Below are 20,880 nucleotides of genomic sequence, written 5' to 3'. Positions count from 1 at the left end.
TGAAATATTCAAATTTAATTAGAAGTTACATTAGTGGGCAATTAATCAAATTATCCGAGGGGGTCAATCATGTATTAATGTGGAAATTCTGTTTAACATCAATAGAAAGAGAGATTTTTCATTTTTCACGTTTCCACCCTAGGGGAAAAGATTCATGATTGACCCCCAGACTCCAGACCTTGAAAGCCTCCATAGATGATCCATGGGACCATGGGGTTTCTCGCGACAATCGTCGATCGTCGGGATGAAATTCCCCTAGAAACGCCGCAGTGTTTTTTTCAATCGCGGCAATTACCACGGAATGTGGTAGCCCGGCTGCTTGGAGCGGGGAGCCGGACGGAGGGGGTGGGAATAATAAAACGTTAGGCGTGTCGGCGTCCGTTTTTTTATACGCGTGCGAACGCTGTGCGACTCCGAGAGTCCCGGGTTTTGCCGAATTGCTCCGGGTACCGGCCTCCTACCCACTGGCGGACCCCCAGTTCCCCCCCTCTCCCCCCCCTCCCCACGTCTGGTGCTCATCACCTCGACCGGACCGCGGAATGTCAAGGGTGCACGTGACCGCGACGCCGCCGCCGCGACGCCGCGAGAATGCCGTGGACGCGCGGCGATAGCGTTCATTCCGTTCATAGCGTATCCTGACGAAGCGGCGCGGACGTAAACGTAAACGTCGGGAACCGAAACGTGTGCGATACATGTGCCCGTCGTTGGTCCGCGCGCGAGGGTGGGTATGTTCTTATGGGGTAGCGAGCGGGCGGTAGCCTTTGTCGTGGAATGGAGACGGAGAGCGTAAAGTCCGGGGCTAGCGAGCATAGCCATAGCCACCACAGCAGGAGCTCCCAGAAGCATCATCGGTCCCACAGCTCGAAGCAGCATCACAGGCAGCATTCTCACCGCACCGCTAGGTACGCTCGACTATTGAGAGTAAATTTAGACATCATTTTAAACTGACATCCTTATTTCGCTCGTATTTTCGCCGTTGACTTTCTCACGTGGCTTTGCTGAGAACAAGGGAGTTTCTCTATTAATTTTACTATTAATGTATGTCTCTCTCTCTCTCTCTCTCTCTCTGTTGCGCAATTGTACATACAACTAAAATTAGCGAGTTGTTCCATCGATGCTAAAAAATTTCAATTGCCAACGAATCTCTTGTGATTTATTTATTTATTAAATTAATCTTCTGTACCAGGAGCAATCGTAGTCAAAAGAAGGAGAGACCGAATTTGGACACTAGCGAAATGGCACCGTTTCAAACGACGGTGAACGTGCGGGGAGACAGCGTGGACAATTTAGGCCAGGAGGTGATCGAGGTGCAGATACTGCCGCAGGATGAGAACTGGGGAGAGAACACCACGGCCGTCACCGGCAATACCTCGGACAGGTCGGAATCGACCGAGGACGTGAGCCACTGGCCGAATGAGACCGACGGCACGTTCGGTTCTGGCTGCAATCGCTACGTCGGTCCGATCGTAGCGACGATACTCGGGATAAGCGCCTTCCTCAGTCCTATAGCCATGGTTATCTTGCCTAAAGTGGGATTCTTCCCCGACTCGTCGACAGTACTGACGATGCAGCAAAAATTGCATCTGCTGTCGTGCAACGCCGAGTGCAAGGGCGAGCTGCTAGGATTGGCCTTCAAACTGGTGCTACTGGTTATCGGTAGCTGGGCAGTATTCCTGCGTCCGCGAACGGCTACCATGCCGCGCATATTTTTATTCAAGGCGGGAGTGCTGCTACTCACCACACTGTGCATTTGTACTTATTGGCTTTTTTACGTTGTACAGGTAAATAATCCTGGATGTCATTCGCGCAGCTGTAACTTTGCGATTGTATTATATGTATATCGTTATTGAAATGCCTGATGTACTTTTCAGGTCACCGAGAGTGCTAAGACTGTTGCCAATGGCGAAATAACAGAGTACAAAAGTTTAGTAAATTACGCAGGTACCCTTGCCAATACGCTCCTGTTCATACACTACACCGCGGTGCTCCTTATCGAAGTTCGTCATCTACAGCCTACGTTTTATATTAAGGTACGTAAATGTTCTTCGTATCGCTAATGACAACTGATCGTAACGTGCATTTTAAATTACACGAGTCGTTTTATGTTTTGTTTGCAGGTCGTTAGATCACCAGACGGTGAATCGAGATCTTACGCGATCGGCCAGTTATCGATACAGAGAGCAGCCGTGTGGGTTTTAGAAAGATACTACACAGAGTTTCCGATTTACAATCCGTACTTGGAAAGATTGCCGGTCTCGAAGTCAGGTAGGAAGCAGTCAAGTTTCAAGTTCTACGAGGTCGACGGCGGAGTGACCGGCGGTATGCAGTCGCGCGGTGGTAGCGGGGATCGAGCGGTCCTGGCAGCGCAGGCGCGTCGTCGCGACTCGAGTCACAACGAGCGCTTCTACGAGGAGCACGATTACGAGCGACGAGTGCGAAAACGCCGCGCGAGACTTGTCACCGCCGCCGAGGAGGCATTCGCGCATATCAAACGTTTGCATTCCGAGGTAGATTCCACGCCGAACCCCGGGCCGATGGATCCTATGGAAGCCGCACAGGCGGTGTTTCCCTCTATGGCGAGAGCTTTACAGAAGTACTTGAGAATTACTCGGCAACAGCCGCGTCATTCGGTAGAATCTATTTTGTACCGTCTCGCCCGGTGTTTGGCTCAAGACGCGGCGCCGCGCGCCTTCTTGGAACCGTTCTTCGCTGCGAGCCCGGTGCTGTCGAACGAGAAAGAGAGACAAAAGCGATCGCATCATTGGGCCTTGGTGTGCGAAGGGGAGCTACCCTCACGCCCGATCGCTAACGGTTGTGAGTTTCAGTTGAGACAGGGCGAAGTGGCGCTCTTGTGTACGGCGCATAGATTACCCCACTTTAATCTCACCGAACAATTGGCACATCCCAAATCGAACAAATTCCTTCTGCGATTAAACTCGGAAACTTCTGTTTAAGATACTTGATAAAGTTCGGTGATAAGATTCAGATATTTATCTTCAGGGCAGCGATCAAGTCTAACTTGTCCCCTAGGGCGAAAACGTGAAAAGTTTTACGTGATCGATCCCCTGATGTTTATGAAGTTAAATGAAACTATTCCAAATATCCCAAAATGAGTATGCTTGAAAAGATTTTTAGCACAAATGATGTTTTAGTCGAGATGATGTTTAATATAAAATATTTCCTGTGACGAGAGAGAGAGAGAGAGAGAGAGAGAGAGAGAGAGAGAGAGAGAGAGAGAGAGAGAGAGAGAGAGAGAGAGAGAGAGAGAGAGAGAGAGAGAGAGAGAGAGAGAATGAATGAATGACCTTTATTAGCTTTCTCAGCTATTTTTACATACTACATATTTATACATACAACAGAACGTACTCTTTTAGCACACGTTTGAACATTTTTAGTTCTTCGCATCTTTTAATTTCGGCTGGCAGTGCGTTATACATTTTTACTCCTTCATAGAACATACTTTTTTGCGCATTTCTCGTCCTACGAAACACTATTGCTATATCGCCGGTTTGTCTGCAACCAGCTTTGTTCTGTATTGGCATACATTGCGTTCCTGCCTTCGATCCATACTCTATTCCCTGTATTATTTTCTTCAAGTTTTCCAGCTCTTGTTTAACATTACTTAATTCTTCATGAACTACCTCCTTAATCATTATTTTAATTTCATTTTTACGCAGCGTTTCATCTTTTATTTCTTTGACAGTTCTTATAATCCAGTCTACTTTTATATCCATGCTTGATCTTTTACTTCCACTGCTCGATGTTGTGAACGCTCCTGTAGATCCTGTAGATCTTGTAGATCCTGTAGATGATGTCCTGTCTCTCCCTGCCGCCGGCACCTTCTCACTATCAATTACGAATTCCTCAAATGGGCCTTTACACGGCACGTACTCTTGGTTTCTATCGATAATTTTATGCTTACTTACACATCCTGGATGGTAAAAAAGCTTTGGGCAAATTTTACATTTAACGGCTCTGCTCTTAATCGCCTTCTTACATGCCGAGCATCGATACTCGGCGTATTCCTCGTTCATTCTGCTAATATCGGCAGAGACAGTTAATTGACTCGTCACTATAACACGTCACTTTCACACGTCAGCGTTTTGTGTTCGTCGCCGATATCTACCTGTCGTACGAGGCTTCGATGATTTCTGTACGAAATGCAGTTCTCGTGTCTATGTATCAACATATTCCGGCTAGATAACACTCATGGCTACCCCCGGTCTATGAAGATATTCGTTACACAACTTTTTAACACTCTCCCTCACTTCTAAACCACCCAAAAATTAACACTTTTACGGAGCGATGTTTCACACGTCTGCTTCTGCTGAGAGAGAGAGAGAGAGAGAGAGAGAGAGAGCTTTTCTTTTTCTTTATATCTTTTATTATACTGTTATTTCTTTGGCCTGAATGTTATGGACAAGAGCTTGCGTCTTTGGGGCCTTGCCTGGGGGACTGGGGGTGGTCGTGTTGCGGGGGGCCTCATGTCTGTGGCTTGTTCTGCGGTTGGTCTCGATAATGGAGTGGTGGACGTTGAGACTATTCCAGTAATTTCCTTGTCTAAACTGTCAGGAGGATTAGTTAGAAATTCCCACCTGTCCTTGAACCAGAGTGTCATTTCTGATCTGAAGTTTCTTGGTGGTTCTTTCTTTTTGTCATTCAAGTAGTCAATAGTCTCTTTGGATACTGTGTAGCTAGTGTTGACTGGTCCTGGGTTGTTGGAAGGCTTCACTGTGTGCATATTGGGCGATTTCCCCTTCTTAGTTTTGGCAGGACTCTCCTCAGGTGCCCTAACATGTCTAGGCATAGAGCAAGAAGGAAGATCATATGATGGAAGTGTGTTCTCAGATACCTCACTGGGTGGGGACGCCTGCGATGGTGTTGGTAGGGAGCTTTCAGAGCTGGTGCTGTCTTGTAGCAGGGGAGGTGGTTCTGGCATCTGTCTGGTGATTCTGCGGGACTGATGGTGGGGCTGCCCCCTGGTGGTTAGTGTGGGTCTGGTGGCTTTCCTGGGGACGTCTTCTGTGTCTGGAGGTGGGCTTAGTTGGGCTGTCTTCCGCCCTCTTTTTTTAGGAGACATACTAGCTATAAGAGAGTCCCCTTGATTGAAATTTTCCAATGCTGTCAGCAGCTTGTTCAGCTCATTGTTGAAGTTTTGTCCTTGATCTTTGGCTAGATTGGTGTGCTGGTGGCTCATCCTTTAGTCACATTCCTGGTTTTGTTTATATCTTTTATTAGAGAGAGAGAGAGAGAGCTTTTTTTTTCTTTATATCTTTTATTATACTGTTATTTCTTTGGCCTGAATGTTATGGACAAGGGCTTGCGTCTTTGGGGCCTTGCCTGGGGGACTGGGGGTGGTCGTGTTACGGGGGGCCTCATGTCTGTGGCTTGTTCTGCGGTTGGTCTCGATAATGGAGTGATGGACGTTGAGATTATTCCAGTAATTTCCTTGATATCCCGCATCACCCTTTCCCCACTCTCCCTCAGACCTTGGGCGGTGTCCACACACACGGATCGAAATAGGTGTGCATTCCTGTCAATATCTCGTTGTAGTACTTTTACGGTATCTAGAAGTTCCTTGACTGTGAGCAAGAATCGTTCCTTCATTTCGTCAGTTGGTATGGATTCGATGGGGCTGTGTGGTCGCTCAGTGTGATCCGGGTAAGGGAGCCATTCGGATGTTTCAACATCAATGTCTGAAATATCTTCTTGCTCACATTTTTTCATTAGTCTAGCTATGGCTAAATTGTTACTCGCGGTCTTTAAAGTACTAATTTTACTGGAATTGGATATGTTATTAGGAATGCATGAGAGGAAGTAGACAGGTTCTAAACTGTCAGGAGGATTAGTTAGAAATTCCCACTTGTCCTTGAACCAGAGTGTCATTTCTGATCTGAAGTTTCTTGGTGGTTCTTTCTTTTTGTCATTCAAGTAGTCAATAGTCTCTTTGGATACTGTGTAGCTAGCGTTGACTGGTCCTGGGTTGTTGGAAGGCTTCACTGTGTGCATATTGGGCGATTTCCCCTTCTTAGTTTTGGCAGGACCCTCCTCAGGTGCCCTAACATGTCTAGGCATAGAGCAAGAAGGAAGATCATATGATGGAAGTGTGTTCTCAGATACCTCACTGGGTGGGGACGCCTGCGATGGAGAGAGAGAGAAAGAGAGAGAGAGAGAGAGAGAGAGAGAGAGAGAGAGAGAGAGAGAGAGAGAGAGAGAGAGAGAGAGAGAGAGAGAGAGAGAGAGAGAGAGCGAGAGAGAGAGAAAGAGAGAATACTGTTAGAAGCTTTATTTTGCGCTGAAAACATGATGTGATAGATATTATCTTGCTTCGCGCGAAAAGCATTTTTTAAATATTATTTCAATTAAATCTTATTTGTGCCAAAAATTCTTCCAAATCTTCATAAGACCGAAGGCTAAGTCTTTTTAGAATATTATCTAAAACTTATATTCTAAAACATGGCCTGTTATGCAACAGTATAATAGTATTTAGACGTTCTAACGTAATAGACTGAAAAGCACTGAGAGAAGCACAGCAGTTAGGAAAATAATTTGCCATTGCTTTCTTGACAACATTTATAACATTATTTTCTCTCTTTGAAAAAGAAGCACAATGACATTAATAAGTGATCTATACTTCTGAACATACCTTTAAGTAATTATTACGAAGTAATAATTAGTTTGCATTATAAAATACTCAGTTCATTTTTTATCTTTAAGACATGAGCACGCGCGTGCGTATATTTATTTATTCAATCATATTGCATATCATATAAATTGTATATATGTACACCTTAAATATATCTAACAGGATTTTTAATGTGTATATATACAATGTACTTATTTTGAGGCAAAATGTAGGCTAATTTAAAAACAGTGATTCGCTTAATGGTCAATCATACGATAAGTGTCGGATCCGTTCGGATTCATAATATAATTATTTATCGTTTTTTTTTATACGTATTTTATTTTTACGTATTTCTGAGTAAGTGTACGTGTTAAATTTCTTTTCTCTTTTTACACATATACACATTTTTCTTCTCAAAAATAATGTTGGTACATTATCAATCCAGGGAAAGCAAAGTAATAAACCAAATAAACGATATTCATTCTGTTTTAAATCAAGAACGAACAGAATATTTTTTTTTATCTATTGCATTGCAAATGTATTTTAGTTAACACAAATCTAGTAGGTGATGAAATAATCATATTGATATTTACGTTAATTAATACGCATTCCTAAGTTTGTAAACCGTATTTGTAGTATCGTGCTTACACACGAAGGAGATATGCTTTAAATATATAAAATTCATAAGTATGTGTTCATACGCTTATGCGCACATATAGCAGCACACACACACGATTCATATATTTCATTGTTAAAGGAAAAATGTGAAACTCATATCTTGGTATCCTGTGTTTTGCAATGTAACGGTACGCACAGTAAATATACTCGACATTTATATAGCCTTTTGTACTTTAACGTTTTTTATATTATTTTTATTTTGATATAGTGTTTATTAAGTACACACGAGTGGTGAATGAATTACTAGATGATAGAAAATTCCAATACAATTCTCTGTTAAGTTTGTCCACTTCAATTTTCATTATACTTGAACATTTCTGCGTTGTGATTAGATAAGAATTATGCTTTATTGATAACTTATATATCTGCATACATGCTGCATGCGATTAAATTGTCTTCTTTTTTTTTATTTACTCTTAAATGTTTGTTAATAACAATCATAATACAGATAAAGCATTGTGAATACTTTACGGAGAAAATTTGAAAATAATTTTGTATACTAGTCAACGTTTCTTTATGTTTAATTAAAATTTTCCGTCTTCCTACAAAATCTGTAATCACTGGAATGATTACTAAGCACAAACATTTACGAGTAAATTATGAAAGTTAAAGTAATTTTAAACACGAGTGATTAAATACGTGGATTATATACGTAATAATATAATTTAATAATTAAATCTCATATTAATTACATATCTCTTGGCGCGTATCTCGAAGCAGATTTAAGCGCATTCTTCCGTATTATTTGATAGCAGAGAACAAATTTGCGTATCTTGTAATATGTGTATAGCAAATAGAAATTGGATTATATGTATATATTCATACAAATCTCTTTTTTCATTGGATAAACATCGGATAGATGATAGCTTGAATCACAAGCCTAATGGGAGAAGCGAAATTTTTATATCGAGATAATTAATATTGTTGAATTTCTTTATCGCATTCCGAGATTATATGTCTTCATCATCGTAATTAATAAGAAATTGGAATTAATAAGAAATGTAAATGCGTATGTTTTCTATGAGGACATGAGCTTTCCAAGAAAGCGTACAGTTTATGATAAGCACACGTATCTTTACGCTTGTATAATTTGTTCACCGTATTGTACGCTTTGCTACATTTGTAAATCATATAAGATAAAAGTAAAAAGAAAACACCTTTGGAATTTTTTAGACTGCGCTTGTTCGACGAACCTTGACTTAAAAAACATTGAGATCAAGGAAACCGAGAGCAATTTCTTTATAACCTGGAATTATTGTGAGTACTCGTATGTATTTTTTCCACCGAGCTTTTGCTATGGGTGTCTTTTTTTTTATTTATGTGTGCTCGTGATGACAGTGTACTATTTGAAAGATGAAATATACATTTGATGTATAAAATAAAGTCTTCTCTTGTTCCTTTCTTATAAAGACTTCTTCCTTGATAAGAAAAAATTTGTTCGAAAAAATTGTTACGAATCCTCAAGCTTCTAATAGGTATTAGATATTATAGCGAACAATAAGTCAAGTTTTAATAATAAAAAATATTTAGGAAATAAAATTTATTTGAAAAATATATTAAAGAATTATGGTAAAAAAGAGTACGTATGCTTAAAACACATGATGATAAAATCTTAAAAAGATAATTTTGAGATGAAATTTTTGGGCTTTAAAAATTAATTATTAAAAAATATGTTTAAAATAAAAAGTAAAATAAGAACCACACACACACACACAGAAAAGATAAAGATTGTAACATTTACAAAAAAATATAACAAATTAAAAAGTATAACATGCATAAATTGAAATAAATATGCGTTGAAATAAAATTTGTTTAGGGAAAAATCCAAAATGCGATTTTACTTAACTTAACCGAGGGAGATGCGGATAAAGATTTTATTTACGTGCTACCTACATAATATTTATCACAAATATAAAAAAATCGTCAAAGATATATAATATTTGGACAAGCGTTTCACATATAATATGTTTCGTGTACAAAATTCTTGAACGTATAATATCATTCATGTGAGATAGCCTGGTGATGTTGATGTCTTATCATATCACTAGCCATAATCTTTCCATGGCTTATCATATCACTAACCATAATCTTTCCATGACTATATTAAGGCTCCTGGGTAATCACCGCAGCCATATTGAATTCTTGCTATTGAGGCGAGAAATAACACTCTATTTTGTCCTACGTTTTATTCCGAAAAAAAATTCAATAAAAAATCACTATAGATCGTTTCAGAACACTTCTAAAATTGACCGGAAACTATCCTTTTCCTTCGACAATAAACAAACAGCCATAAAACAAAGCCTAAACATACGGAAAACAAGCCGATTGACGACTATCGAAAGGAGTAAAGAATGTTCCTTCCGCATATGTACTTCTTGCAAATCTTACTTCTCGGTCAATTTTACGAGTTTCACGAATACGTTAAACGTTATAGCACAAGTACAGAGCGAATAATGAAGAAATTAAACGCAGGGCAAAATAGGTTGCCAACATGTCACAAAGGACAGAATTTTCTATTGGAGAGAGTTCTTATCTTATTTCTCCTGCGACGGTACGTCGCCAGTCGCCACCGTCGGCGCGGAGTTTTCGGCTCAGGGACCAGGAGCATTAACAAGACTTCACACAAGGTGCTTTCCTGAGAAGGAAGTTCTTTGGTCTTCATCGGAATCGTGTTGTACAATTTCGGTGTGAAAAAGTGTCGTCGAAGCTTATAACACCATGCGGACTTATCGCCCCTTTATGTAAGATGAAATTTTATTTTTAATATATTTTTATTAAATTATTAGACATATAATTAAATGATGCACGGAGAGAATTTTCTTTTAAAATTTACCCTGAAATCATGGTAGTTATATGGGACAACATGCACCACCAAGAATTTTATGCGAGCTATTCTGATTAATATCTATCGAAAGAATATTAATATTGATTACATTAAAATATAAAATATGTTTGATTAATTTTACTAAAATATATCTAGGAAATTTCAATAATTTTTCAAAATTTATCAATCTGTTTGGTAACTTTTATCACGTTGTTTGTAAAATAACTTTTGTATATTTTAAAAATTTTTTGGTTGCCAAGTTGTCCCAAGTTTGTAGTGAGTTTAAAGGTAAAATATAACAAAAAATTCTCTTCGTGTGATAGAGAAGAAAGAGGAAAAATAAAAGGTTCAGCTCCAAAAACCATACGCACGTCCTGATAACAATAAATGATAATCATCTATTATTACCAGTTAATTGTTTTTTTTGTTTGTAAAAAAATTTTATAGAGCTCTCTTGATAGCTGCAACGTGTTCGCAAGTAGCGTTTGCCGCTCCGACAAATAATTACGATACACACCGGGATTACAAATTATGCACCACGCAAGATTGCGTGAACGAAGGTATTTCAATTCTCGTCATCTTATTACTTCATAGATTATTCCGCGTTTCTAAAATATTTTTATCGCGTTTACGATGTATCATCACGTAAAGCCATCCTTATTACTTTTTGTAGCGTTGAGGATCTCAGGCTATATCGACCGTACGGTTGATCCTTGCGACAATTTTTACAAATTCGCTTGTGGCGGATGGGTAAAAAATAATCCGGCAAATGTGTCATACTCGAAAATTAGCTCTATGTCGATTCTCGCCCACAAAACTTTAGAGAAACTTAAAGGTATACGATAACGTTTAATTGCAATTTATTGGAGATACTAATATTGACGGTGTTGCATAAATCAAAATGTTTTAATTATTAAAATTCTTACATGTTGCAACTTTTACAAACTCGCGATCGTTTCCTTATCGTCTGCAGAGATCTTAGAAGATGCTCCCAAATTGGACGACACGCTTTCCTTGGAAAAAGCGAGAAAGCTATACAACATGTGCATGGATACCGGTACGTACGCTGGGGGGGGGGGGAAACATATTAATTAAAACAAGTATCTTCCAAATTTGAAATTCAGAAGAGAGAGAAAAATAACTGTTCCTTTGGCTTTCAGAGAAACTCAAGAAGATCGGACTCAGCGCCCTTAGAGAAGTTGTGCGGAAAAATGGTGGATGGCCAATGACTATGTCCCCTAGGGAGTGGGAACGGAAAGAATATAATAGAACGTGGCAACAAGTTAGCGACATTTTGCAGAATAACATGTTCGACAATGGCCTTTATAGGATATCGGTGACGAAAGATAACGAAGAGTCCGATACCAACGTCATTGCCGTACGTGTATTATTGATGCTCTAAATTTTAAATTTATACCCCGAATATGTCGCTGTTATATTACAAAACCCTATGCGAACATACCCCTTTATAATAATAAATGTTTTCGTTTGTCGTAAGAAAAAGGATCGAGAGAACATTACGAGCTAATAAAGAAGCTATAGCCTTACGTAGAATAAATGTTTTTCAGATCGTGGAACCTAACTTCTATGTCCCACTACTCCAGATCCTGGCGATGATCTTCGAAAAGGACCTGGCTCCTGATGTGGGGAAGATGTTTTACAAGTTCTGCATCGAGACAGTTGCGAATATGTTTGTGGAGGACAGTGGCGCGTATGTCGAGAAGAATGCAATCAGTCAGGAAGCGCTTGACGTCGTGAATTTCGAGATTGAACTGGCTAAGGTTACTACTGAAATTACCAATATATATTGAAATTCGAATTTTTAGATTTATCTTGTTTCGGAATTGCAACGATGAGCTTCCAAACCTTTCTTTCTAAGATTATCCTTTTTCAGGATTTACTCTTTGATTTATTTATTTTTTTCTATCGTTATTTTTATATCGCTAGAAATATCTTTAACGATTTGTAAAATTAACTTGGGTTTCATTTTAACAGAATCTATTTTAGCGGAATCTATTTTAGTCAATTTAATACAGAGACGCCAAAAGTCGATTGTACTAAATTATTTTTCCATTTTATTTAAACATTTGCAGCTGATTTTAGAAAATGGTAGAGATATTGTAACGATCGAAAAATTGCAACAGGCATATGATGCGCAACGTTTTGAAAAGAGCAAGGTCAGTTAGAACTCAATCTATATATTTATTATGCAAATTATATACTATTTACATCATTTAACTTGCATTTATGTTTTTACATCACAGATAAACTGGTTTTATCGTATTCAAAGACTATTCGCGCCAGAAGGAATTAAGATCCGATTCATCTGAGAAGCTTATCGTTCACAAGTATCTCACCTCTCTGGTTCCTTTACTGGAGCGTACGCCCAGTCGTACAATCAGTAAGATTTTCGAAATATTTTATTGCAACCGTGTACAAAAAAATATCACGAATTTTTGGATAAAAAAATTCTATACCTTTACGCAATCTGATTGCAGTAAATTACATGCAATGGAACTTTATCAGAGCTTTGTTACCTTATACCGAACGTACGGAAAAAATCGCTGTTCAACTTGCCGATCAGTTCAAAAACGAGATCCCGGAATTCTCAAGGTACAATTTTTACTATATACTTATACCAGCTTGATAAATAAATTTAAAGGGCAAGAATAATAAATTAATAATTAGCGGAGATTTTGCATCATTACTCGCTCAAAATATGATAAGATAATAATAGTCAATAAAATATACAGCCACTGATTTGTATGATTCAACATAATATCAGCGTAAAGTTTAAAATTCTATAATTTTTAGAGACGAAATTATATTAAATGTTAAATTTGATCATTTATCTGTAGTTAGGAACTGCTTTTAAGTAGGTGTTTACTCTCTCTTTTTCAATCTATGCTGCTACTACATGTAATTCTCCCCTAATTAGAGGAACCGTAAATAAAACCGATGTTAATTAAGTGAATCTTATTAAGGTGGAAGAGGTGCTTGCAGAAGGATGTCAACTTACATACGGCAATCTCACAGGAGTATGCCAAGAGACACGTGCCGCTCGAAAATAAAGAAGACGTAAGTACATTAATGCAAATAAGAAACATAAACATGAATAAAACCGATCGATGAATAGAACTTGATGTAACTGTCGAATAATACTGAATTAAATCTGAATTATCTGAATTGAATTACTTATACTTTAGATCAGCGATATGATCACGGACATTGCAAATGTCGTTCGTGGCCAAATTTCAGCAACCACTTGGATGGACGGGCCTACGAAGAAGGCATCTCTCGAGAAATTAAACAGCATGAGAATACAAATTCTCCTCCCCAATTGGTTCAGCAACCAAGCTATTGATAAATATTACGATGGCGTAAGTACGCTAGTGATAATATTTTATAAGTGCGTAAACAGTGAATAAGAAAACACGCACATTTTCTTTTCGATAATTTTTCTTATAAAATTGTTTTAACTACTACAAGTACGTCATTCTTTCTCTGAATAATTTTATTGTAGAAATTCTAATTTAGATTTTATCGTAGCGTATATTAATAAAAAATTGTGCGCGTCTGTTTCAGTTAGCTGTCACTTCGGAATATCTCCAGAGTGCGATAAATGTATTTAAATTCAAATTTAAGAAAGTTTTAGGCAAACTGCGAAAACCTGTCGACAAAGACGAGTAAGGATTCCACAATTTTTCTTCAATAATTATAATTTAATATATACTACATATACTTATACATTACTACAAAACGTAAAACAATTGCGATAAAACAATACATGAAATTAAGATTATAACTCTATTTTTTAATAGATGGCTTATGGAACCGACGGATGTAAGCGCTTATTATTATCCATCTAACAATGAAATTGGTAAATTTTAGAATATTTTCATTTTTTTTAGAATTTTGATAATCCGAATTGTATTGTTAACTTGTCTTTTTCTTTAGTTATTCCTGCTGCAATGACGCAAAGTCCCGTATACGACAAAAACCGTCCTGCGTAAGTATTTAATGTGGACGATGTGCATGATGTGATTTTATTCAGGGATGCATAAATTTATATAATTACATATTATTGTTTTAAGAATTAATAAGTTCCATTGAAATAGGTTCTATACATTATATTACGTTCTATATCGTATTACTTTAAAAAAGGAATTCTATTGATTATTTAATTGTAAATCATTTTTTAATTTATGTAATTGTTTAGATTTTCCTTCTAATTTATATGTATAATTTTTTATCAGATTCATGAACTACGGAACACTAGGAGTTGTCGTCGGGCACGAAATAAATCACGGCTTCCATATTTCTGGTAATTTTTAGTTGACATTTTTGACGAAAAATCATGTAATATTGTATGTATAATATATATTGTTTTGCAGGTTATAAGTACGATAAAAACGTTAATGGTGTAAAGTGGACGCAAGAAACTATCAATAAATCCGAGGAAGTAGCACAATGCTTTGTCGATCAATATAACAGTTATTTGATACCAGGCTTGGAAAAATCGAAAACTTACGTAAGAGTAGTGGTGTATAACAAGGAAATTTTAATTTTTTATTGAACATCTAAAAGATAATCAAATTATATTTTTTTTATAATTTATTATATTATATTTTATACGATATATTATAAATTTTGTCAGAAGCTTAAATTTAGGTCTGAATTTTCAATTATTTTCAATATTTTTTAATGTTTCGTAAATTTTCGAATGTTTGAAATTCTTTGAACTTTGCATTTAAAGTTTTTTTCGTTCTTGGCCACACTAATTTCTCTTTAAACGTTGCCAACGTTGGAATTTCGCAGGTGGATGGACGATTTTCGCTAAGAGAAAACATCGGTGATTCCGCTGGCCTCGTAGCTGCGTATAAAGCGTACAAGAACAGAAAAGCAAGATTGAACGAGCCTGAATTGCGATTGCAGGGATTGGAGGACTACAGCGACGATCAGTTATTCTTTATGGGTTACACGCAGGTATAAGTGTCGCAACGTGAAAATCTCGCGTCAAAAAATATTTCTACAGACGATCAACAGAAATCGAGAAAGTCAGTGTTATCAACGACTTAATTCCTTTTTTCAGTTTTTCTGCGAAAGTGCCACGCCACAGTATATAATCAAGCAAATGATCCAGCTAGACACGCATCCCATGCCAGAAATGAGAATACGAGGCAGTTACTCGAATTTCCCCGAATTCTCCAAGGCTTATAATTGTTCGGCAGGAAAGGGAATGAATCCGGAGAAAAAGTGTGCTCTGTGGTAACAAGCAGATAGAGTAGATAGACGACAAGTATTTGTATGCTTTTAAGATAAGATTCAGTAATGAATTACGCGCGCGCGCGCGATCGCTCAAATATATTAAATATAAGTTTTGAATTCTATTACATCGTGTCTATCTTGTTTATTTTTTAATTAATGTTTCCTTTTGTTTACATCAAGTTTATATTTTAAAATTTGATGTAAAATTTTTTCAATATTAATTTTTAATATTTTTAATCATAATATGTAATATTACATGTGTAATTATTACATATTTTATACAATAATATAAATATTTATATATAATTTAATATGTAATTATTAATAAAACAGCACATATGTCCAAAAGCAGAACGTAAGACGTCTAAAAGACATATTTTAGACATCTTTTAGATGTCTTGCGAAAAAATGTAAGGAGAGAAAAGGAGAGTTTACAAAATAAGTTAATATTTATCAATACATGTAACGGTAGGTTTTCATGGGCAGTGAAAGACAGCAGCAGCGAGCAGCAGAAGTGTTTAGTAATTTCTAGGATATAGGAATCGATACTAGGAATCGTCATGCAAAGGCAAAAAATCTTATGTTATTTATGTTTATTATCGGCGAGATGATTAATCAGCAGGAATATTTCTTTCTGTTGATTTCTGGCTATATTAGAATGAATTATCCAAGATTTATGGATTCAATCTTTTCATTTGATTCTCTCTTCTTATTTATATCTTACAAAATGGGATAACTCTTTATCTCTGCGAATATTGTACCTATTTCAAAAATCGTTACCGCGGTTATCGATAACTCATCGTTCGCGGCGCGACCGCCGGATGGCGGCACGCGTCGCGCGTCGCGGCGTCGCGCGCGTTACGCGCACTATACGCGCCCGTAAAATGGCGGTATCTGCCGCGACGGTGCCAAAGTACTTTTTCGCTCGCGACAGATAGTTGGCCGATAGCGCGTCTCCGAACGAGATACGTCTCCGATCGACTCGCCGCCGGTTCGAATGCGCGAGCGGAGCAGCGTCGCGAAACGGCCAGAGAGCACGGACAACCGGAGCGGACGAAACGGGGACGGACTGGCGAGATCGGACGCCGAGCTGGTGGTCATCTTCGAGAGCGGGTAAGTGCACCCCTCCCCCTTATTTCTATGCCGGCACCCGGCCCGGCACAATTCCGCCGGATGCTGCCGGGAGTCCGCGGCGTTTCCGCTGCCGCGCCGCGCCGTCCCTTCACGCGGGGGATCGTCGATCCCGAATTCCGAATTTAAATCCCGACACTCGGCGGAGACCCCCTCCTCGCCTCGCCTCGGCGTGCCGGGGTGTCGATTTTAAAAATGTTCTTTTTTTTTTGTTTTCTCTCGACGTCACCGCGCGATTGTCCGCTCGACCGCGACGGTTTAGGCGGACGCTCGCTCACACGAGCCGCGGAATTGAATATTCCGCGGCTCGCGTCAGCTGAACAGAGCTGATTTATCGAGTCCCGAAACAATTTGTTTGATTAATAAATTAACTTTGCCCACGTGCGCGCGCGCGCCCGCGCCACGTGCGAACGCATCATTCGATACGCGGGCGACACGTATAACGTAATTTAATTTGCGTTCTTGAAATCGGAGATTAAATAAACGTTGATTAATGGCGCTGTCCGGAGAGAGCGTGTTTCCGCGAAAATAATTTGCTATTTAATTATGCCTCGATTTCGACATTAATATATTTACTCGCACCTCGAGGGGGTGGGGGGAGGGCAGGGGGTGGGTGGGTGGTAACGCTCGTGAAAATATTCGCCTGCGCGAGATGACTTCGTAATTATGATATTTCCCAGAACAGCGTCAACGTTGCGCTTGGCAAATAGCGTTTGGCTGAAATTTTACCGGCAATGCGATTGACAGAGGCGAGAGCCGACTTGGTGTTGCGCAATTGCAAGATTTTCATCAGCGAATACGTAAACGCGCGAATACGAAATTATATACGAGAGCGCTTCCGCGGTACGGACGCCGCGCCAGCCAGCCGATTAAAATCTTATCGCCGTCGTCTTTCGTCTTTGTCGTCGAAGTCGCGCTCCTCGAGATTTCCTCGGCGAGTGCGCGCGGCGAACGCCATAAGGGACATAAAAAACGCTGGGAGTAAAAATTTGCGATGAAATTCGTCGGAAGAGACGCGAAAAACCGGGTCGCTACCGGTTTAACCCTTTCGTGACAAAGACCTTGATGGAAATTTCGATATGATTTAATTAACTTGGTTATTGGAAGTTTCATTAATTATTCAGGATTATCGATCGTGCTTACGAAATATATTTTTAATTATTGTTATCGTATTTTATTACTATACGTATACCTAATTATAGATTGTGAATATTTAACGTGAAAAACACGAAGTGTAATAATTTCAATGTAGGACGCGAAAATCTATTCAGCTGTTTTTCGAGTCCATTTTAGGATTATCATCAATGCAAATGCAATTCTGTTATTGCCGCTTTTTGCAGACCGCATTTTATCGATGCAAATGGTGATTAGTGCTAATGCACTGGCAAATGCGATTCGTTAAAGAAGTTGCACGTAACGTGACGTAGCAACAATCGCGTGTTTGTATTTCTATCCCTGTTCAAAATAGCAGATTGAGTCGCCTCATATTTCTGCGTCTGTTTTTAATAAATAGGCGGCATGGAAATTCAATTGGTGCACTCCGTTTAGCGCTTGTCGCGTCGGCGCTCGAAAATAACGCTCGTATTTGCTCGATTATTATTCGACGAATGAGCTAGGTCGTTCATCAGTTTTCCTCACATCGTCTACTTTTTTTCTACGCAAACATCCTCGTGATAGAAGCCAACGTAAATTCTTAAAAGGTACTCGACGCTTTCAAGTATTTTAGTGCAATATATATATATTTTTGAGGTAGCAAGAAATATCTTTCAACTTGTGGCAGAGTTAGCAGGCGAAAAGAGCTAGATAGAACGGTAAATACGTATCGATCTATCGAAGTAAAAGAAACTAAGAGCGCGAAGGAATCTGAGATGTTCGCCGGCCGGAAACTACGGCCGGATGTACGTGAGGTAAATGCAGAAACCGTCCGTTTTTCAGTGGACATACATTATTTCAGTATGGTCGTTAAATTATTCTGTCAATATTTAAAGCTTTGGGAGGGCAGTCGAGAATATCCCGATGTCACTGTCAACGTCGGGTAAACTTGAAGCGTTCTAGATTAAGATTCTCGCGATAAGGGGACAAGCATCAATCCCTCGATATTTGACGTAGGCAAGAAGATGCTCATTAATCAAGGGGAAACGGACCGAGGGAGAACGAGACGAGATCGTGCCACGAGAATTGAGAGCGGCGTCAATTATTTTCCTTCGGAAGCTGTTAAGTCTCTTTTAACGTCGAATTGCAACGGCGAGGATATAAACGATTTATTTCATCCACGCGCGCGAGAATCAAACCCCCGGCGCCGCGGTCTTTCGACGTCTCGCGGAACTTTTGATCCGCGCCGAAAATAGATCACGTGTGTTTCAGTTAGGATAAGGGTGATCGAGTGAGTGGTCGCTCAGCTGGGAAAACTTTTACGCTCGCGAATCGGGTCTGTACGCGGATTGAGTCTTTCCCTGGACGGTGCATTATAGGTTTAATTACGAGTGAACGGGAAATGTCGCAGAAACGGGCAATGAAACGGCAATTCTGCAAATGAATGCTCGCACTGTAGTCTCCGTTCTTGGCAATATATTCGCGCGAACAAAAAGTGACATATAGAGACGCAGTTATGAAAGAGAGACAGAGAAACTTCAGACGTCGGCGCGTTCTTTATCGCGTCACAAAGCGGTTATGCAACCGCGGCGTTTCTTCCTCTATGTGATACCGGAGTATACTCGGTCACGAGTAATAACGGCGTTCGCTCACGGGGCGGAGACTGCACATATACGCGTCGAAAAATTACTTTCTCTCTCGGTTTCTGCGGGAAATAATTTTTTTCCCTCTTTTTTTGCTCTTCTTTATGCAACACGCTCTCTTAGCGCTTAGCCGGATAATCTCGCGTTTAAGCTCTCGTGGTTCAAAGATTAAAAATTTCGCGTTTATCTCGCTTCCAAGAATTTTTATCTTCGCGCTTGTAAAGACCTATTGCGATTCAAGTCGCGGACGACAAGTCCCTTCGATCAGAACGGGCCATTCTTCTTCCTCGCTGCTCGTAAAAACCAGCTCGCACCGAATCCGGTCGGGGTGAATACCGTTGAATAGAATAATCATAGTGGTCTTTACGTCCGTTCTAAGCTGAGCAAACAGGCGTCGCTGTACATACAGTAATCGTATCAACCCCGCCCGTAACGGAGCGTGTAAAACGGTCGTCATAAATATTCCGGTAAATCTATTTGTACTCGTTGAAATATCTCCGTTGTGGCAACGAGACGAGAAGTAATTTTAGCTCTAGAAACGAAACGAAAGGGGGAAAAAAACGTTCTTATGAACGCGAGAAACACCCTGCGATCAGAAAGTTACGCCGCGAGATAAATAATAAATCCCCGTCAATCGCGAGGAGTTTCGAAATTCTTGAAGAGCCCGCACCGCGGGCGACTATATATTGCCGGCTATCGTCGTCGTGGTCTCTTCATTGGCGTTGTCGGGCGCCTCATTACGTGCCGCGAGACACGCCGAACGTCGATTCGGCTCATTGAAATATACGATGCGTCGCAGTTGTTTCGCAGGCGAGTCACACATCGCGGATGTATCAGTACATAAGAATACGCGCGTGTTTGTGCAGTCACTCTAAATCCATCGCGGCGCGGCGCGGCGCGGCCGTTTTGCGACGATCGCAGTTTGAATAGTTTTCGCACCCGATGACGTCCTTTTATCTCTCACCCGGTCTCGCCACGCCGTCCCTTCGCGCCGATGAAATTCCCCGGAACGGAGCTTCTCGTTTCTATTTCCAGTCCCAGTTGGTGGCTTCCTTCGCAATCTTCCCTCCGTCTTCTGCGCTCTTCTTGTTCTCTCCGCCGCGCCACTTCCGCCGCCGGGTCGCAATCGCATCTTCCACTCCCCCGATCTTCCCTCGCGAGGCGAGTTCTCGAGTCCGTTTCGCTAGGAAACTCGGACGATAGTCCGTTCAAATCGCGTTTCGTCCCAGGCATCCGATTAGAAATTGCGCGAAACTTCGTTGAGGCCGTTTCTTCGGGATTATCTCCGCCTCGTAAGATCTCTGATGATGCTGCGGAATCGGGGCGCGAACTTACCTCGCGATTCTCTCGATTTTACCGTTGTGTACTTTAAATTCGGTGTTAAATTATGAATTTTTATTTCGCAGAAAATATTCTTAAAGTAATTTCTCAATGTTACATTTATATTGTTTAGTTATATTATTTACAGACACAAGAAGTTTGCTTTTAATTATACTGGAAAGCCTAAATTGGTGATAGACTGCTTTAATGTTCGTCGTACTCGCGTGAATTAGTCATCTCGCTTAATCGTTAATCCGCCGTATGATGAAACCGTCTTACACTCGCAACTAGCGTATGGG

General features: G+C 39.9%; 2 protein-coding genes, 1 long non-coding RNA gene and 1 pseudogene across 4 annotated transcripts in view; 3 read left to right on the top strand and 1 right to left on the bottom strand.

Moving 5' to 3' along the window:
- Positions 1-5: 5 nt before the first annotated feature.
- Positions 6-3,286, top strand: Vang (Strabismus domain-containing protein Vang). Its single transcript, XM_077422317.1, has 4 exons — positions 6-902; positions 1,187-1,781; positions 1,872-2,030; positions 2,118-3,286. Exons 1-4 carry the CDS (start codon positions 772-774, stop codon positions 2,952-2,954), a joined length of 1,722 nt encoding a protein of 573 aa, XP_077278443.1. The 5' UTR covers positions 6-771; the 3' UTR covers positions 2,955-3,286.
- LOC143906314 (uncharacterized) lies at positions 3,208-4,068 on the bottom strand. Its single transcript, XR_013259478.1, has 2 exons — positions 3,927-4,068; positions 3,208-3,846 (listed from the first exon to the last, which is right to left on the bottom strand). It is a non-coding gene; the product is annotated as an uncharacterized LOC143906314 (long non-coding RNA).
- A 5,953-nt stretch (positions 4,069-10,021) lies between these two features.
- Positions 10,022-15,517, top strand: LOC143906107 (membrane metallo-endopeptidase-like 1; annotated as a pseudogene). The gene is made up of 18 exons (XR_013259451.1): positions 10,022-10,044; positions 10,575-10,687; positions 10,801-10,962; positions 11,101-11,184; positions 11,288-11,505; positions 11,696-11,908; positions 12,221-12,304; positions 12,392-12,528; positions 12,626-12,740; positions 13,112-13,205; positions 13,334-13,507; positions 13,713-13,813; positions 13,949-14,007; positions 14,085-14,136; positions 14,384-14,451; positions 14,522-14,658; positions 14,946-15,113; positions 15,220-15,517. The product of XR_013259451.1 is annotated as a membrane metallo-endopeptidase-like 1 (transcript).
- Positions 15,518-16,310: 793 nt separating this feature from the next.
- LOC143906183 (uncharacterized) overlaps positions 16,311-20,880 on the top strand; it is a 59,476-nt gene continuing 54,906 nt past the window's right edge. Inside the window, exon 1 of the mRNA XM_077422059.1 lies at positions 16,311-16,508. The gene's annotated coding sequence lies outside the window, so the exon portion shown is untranslated. The remainder of the gene's footprint in view (positions 16,509-20,880) is intronic.

Source organism: Temnothorax americanus, unplaced genomic scaffold, assembly GCF_048541705.1.
Source record: "Temnothorax americanus isolate GAGA-0224 unplaced genomic scaffold, ASM4854170v1 Scaffold7, whole genome shotgun sequence".
NCBI lineage: Eukaryota > Metazoa > Arthropoda > Insecta > Hymenoptera > Formicidae > Temnothorax > Temnothorax americanus.
The sequence above is the reverse complement of the archived record's forward strand: the minus strand, read 5'-3'. Positions and strand labels throughout refer to the sequence as shown.

Coding starts and splice junctions, on each gene's coding strand:
- Vang (XM_077422317.1), top strand. CDS start 772: ATGGAGACGGAGAGCGTAAAGTCCGGGGCTAGCGAGCATAGCCATAGC. Junction 903..1,186: donor CATTCTCACCGCACCGCTAG/GTACGCTCGACT, acceptor CTTCTGTACCAG/GAGCAATCGTAGTCAAAAGA. Junction 1,782..1,871: donor GGCTTTTTTACGTTGTACAG/GTAAATAATCCT, acceptor TGTACTTTTCAG/GTCACCGAGAGTGCTAAGAC.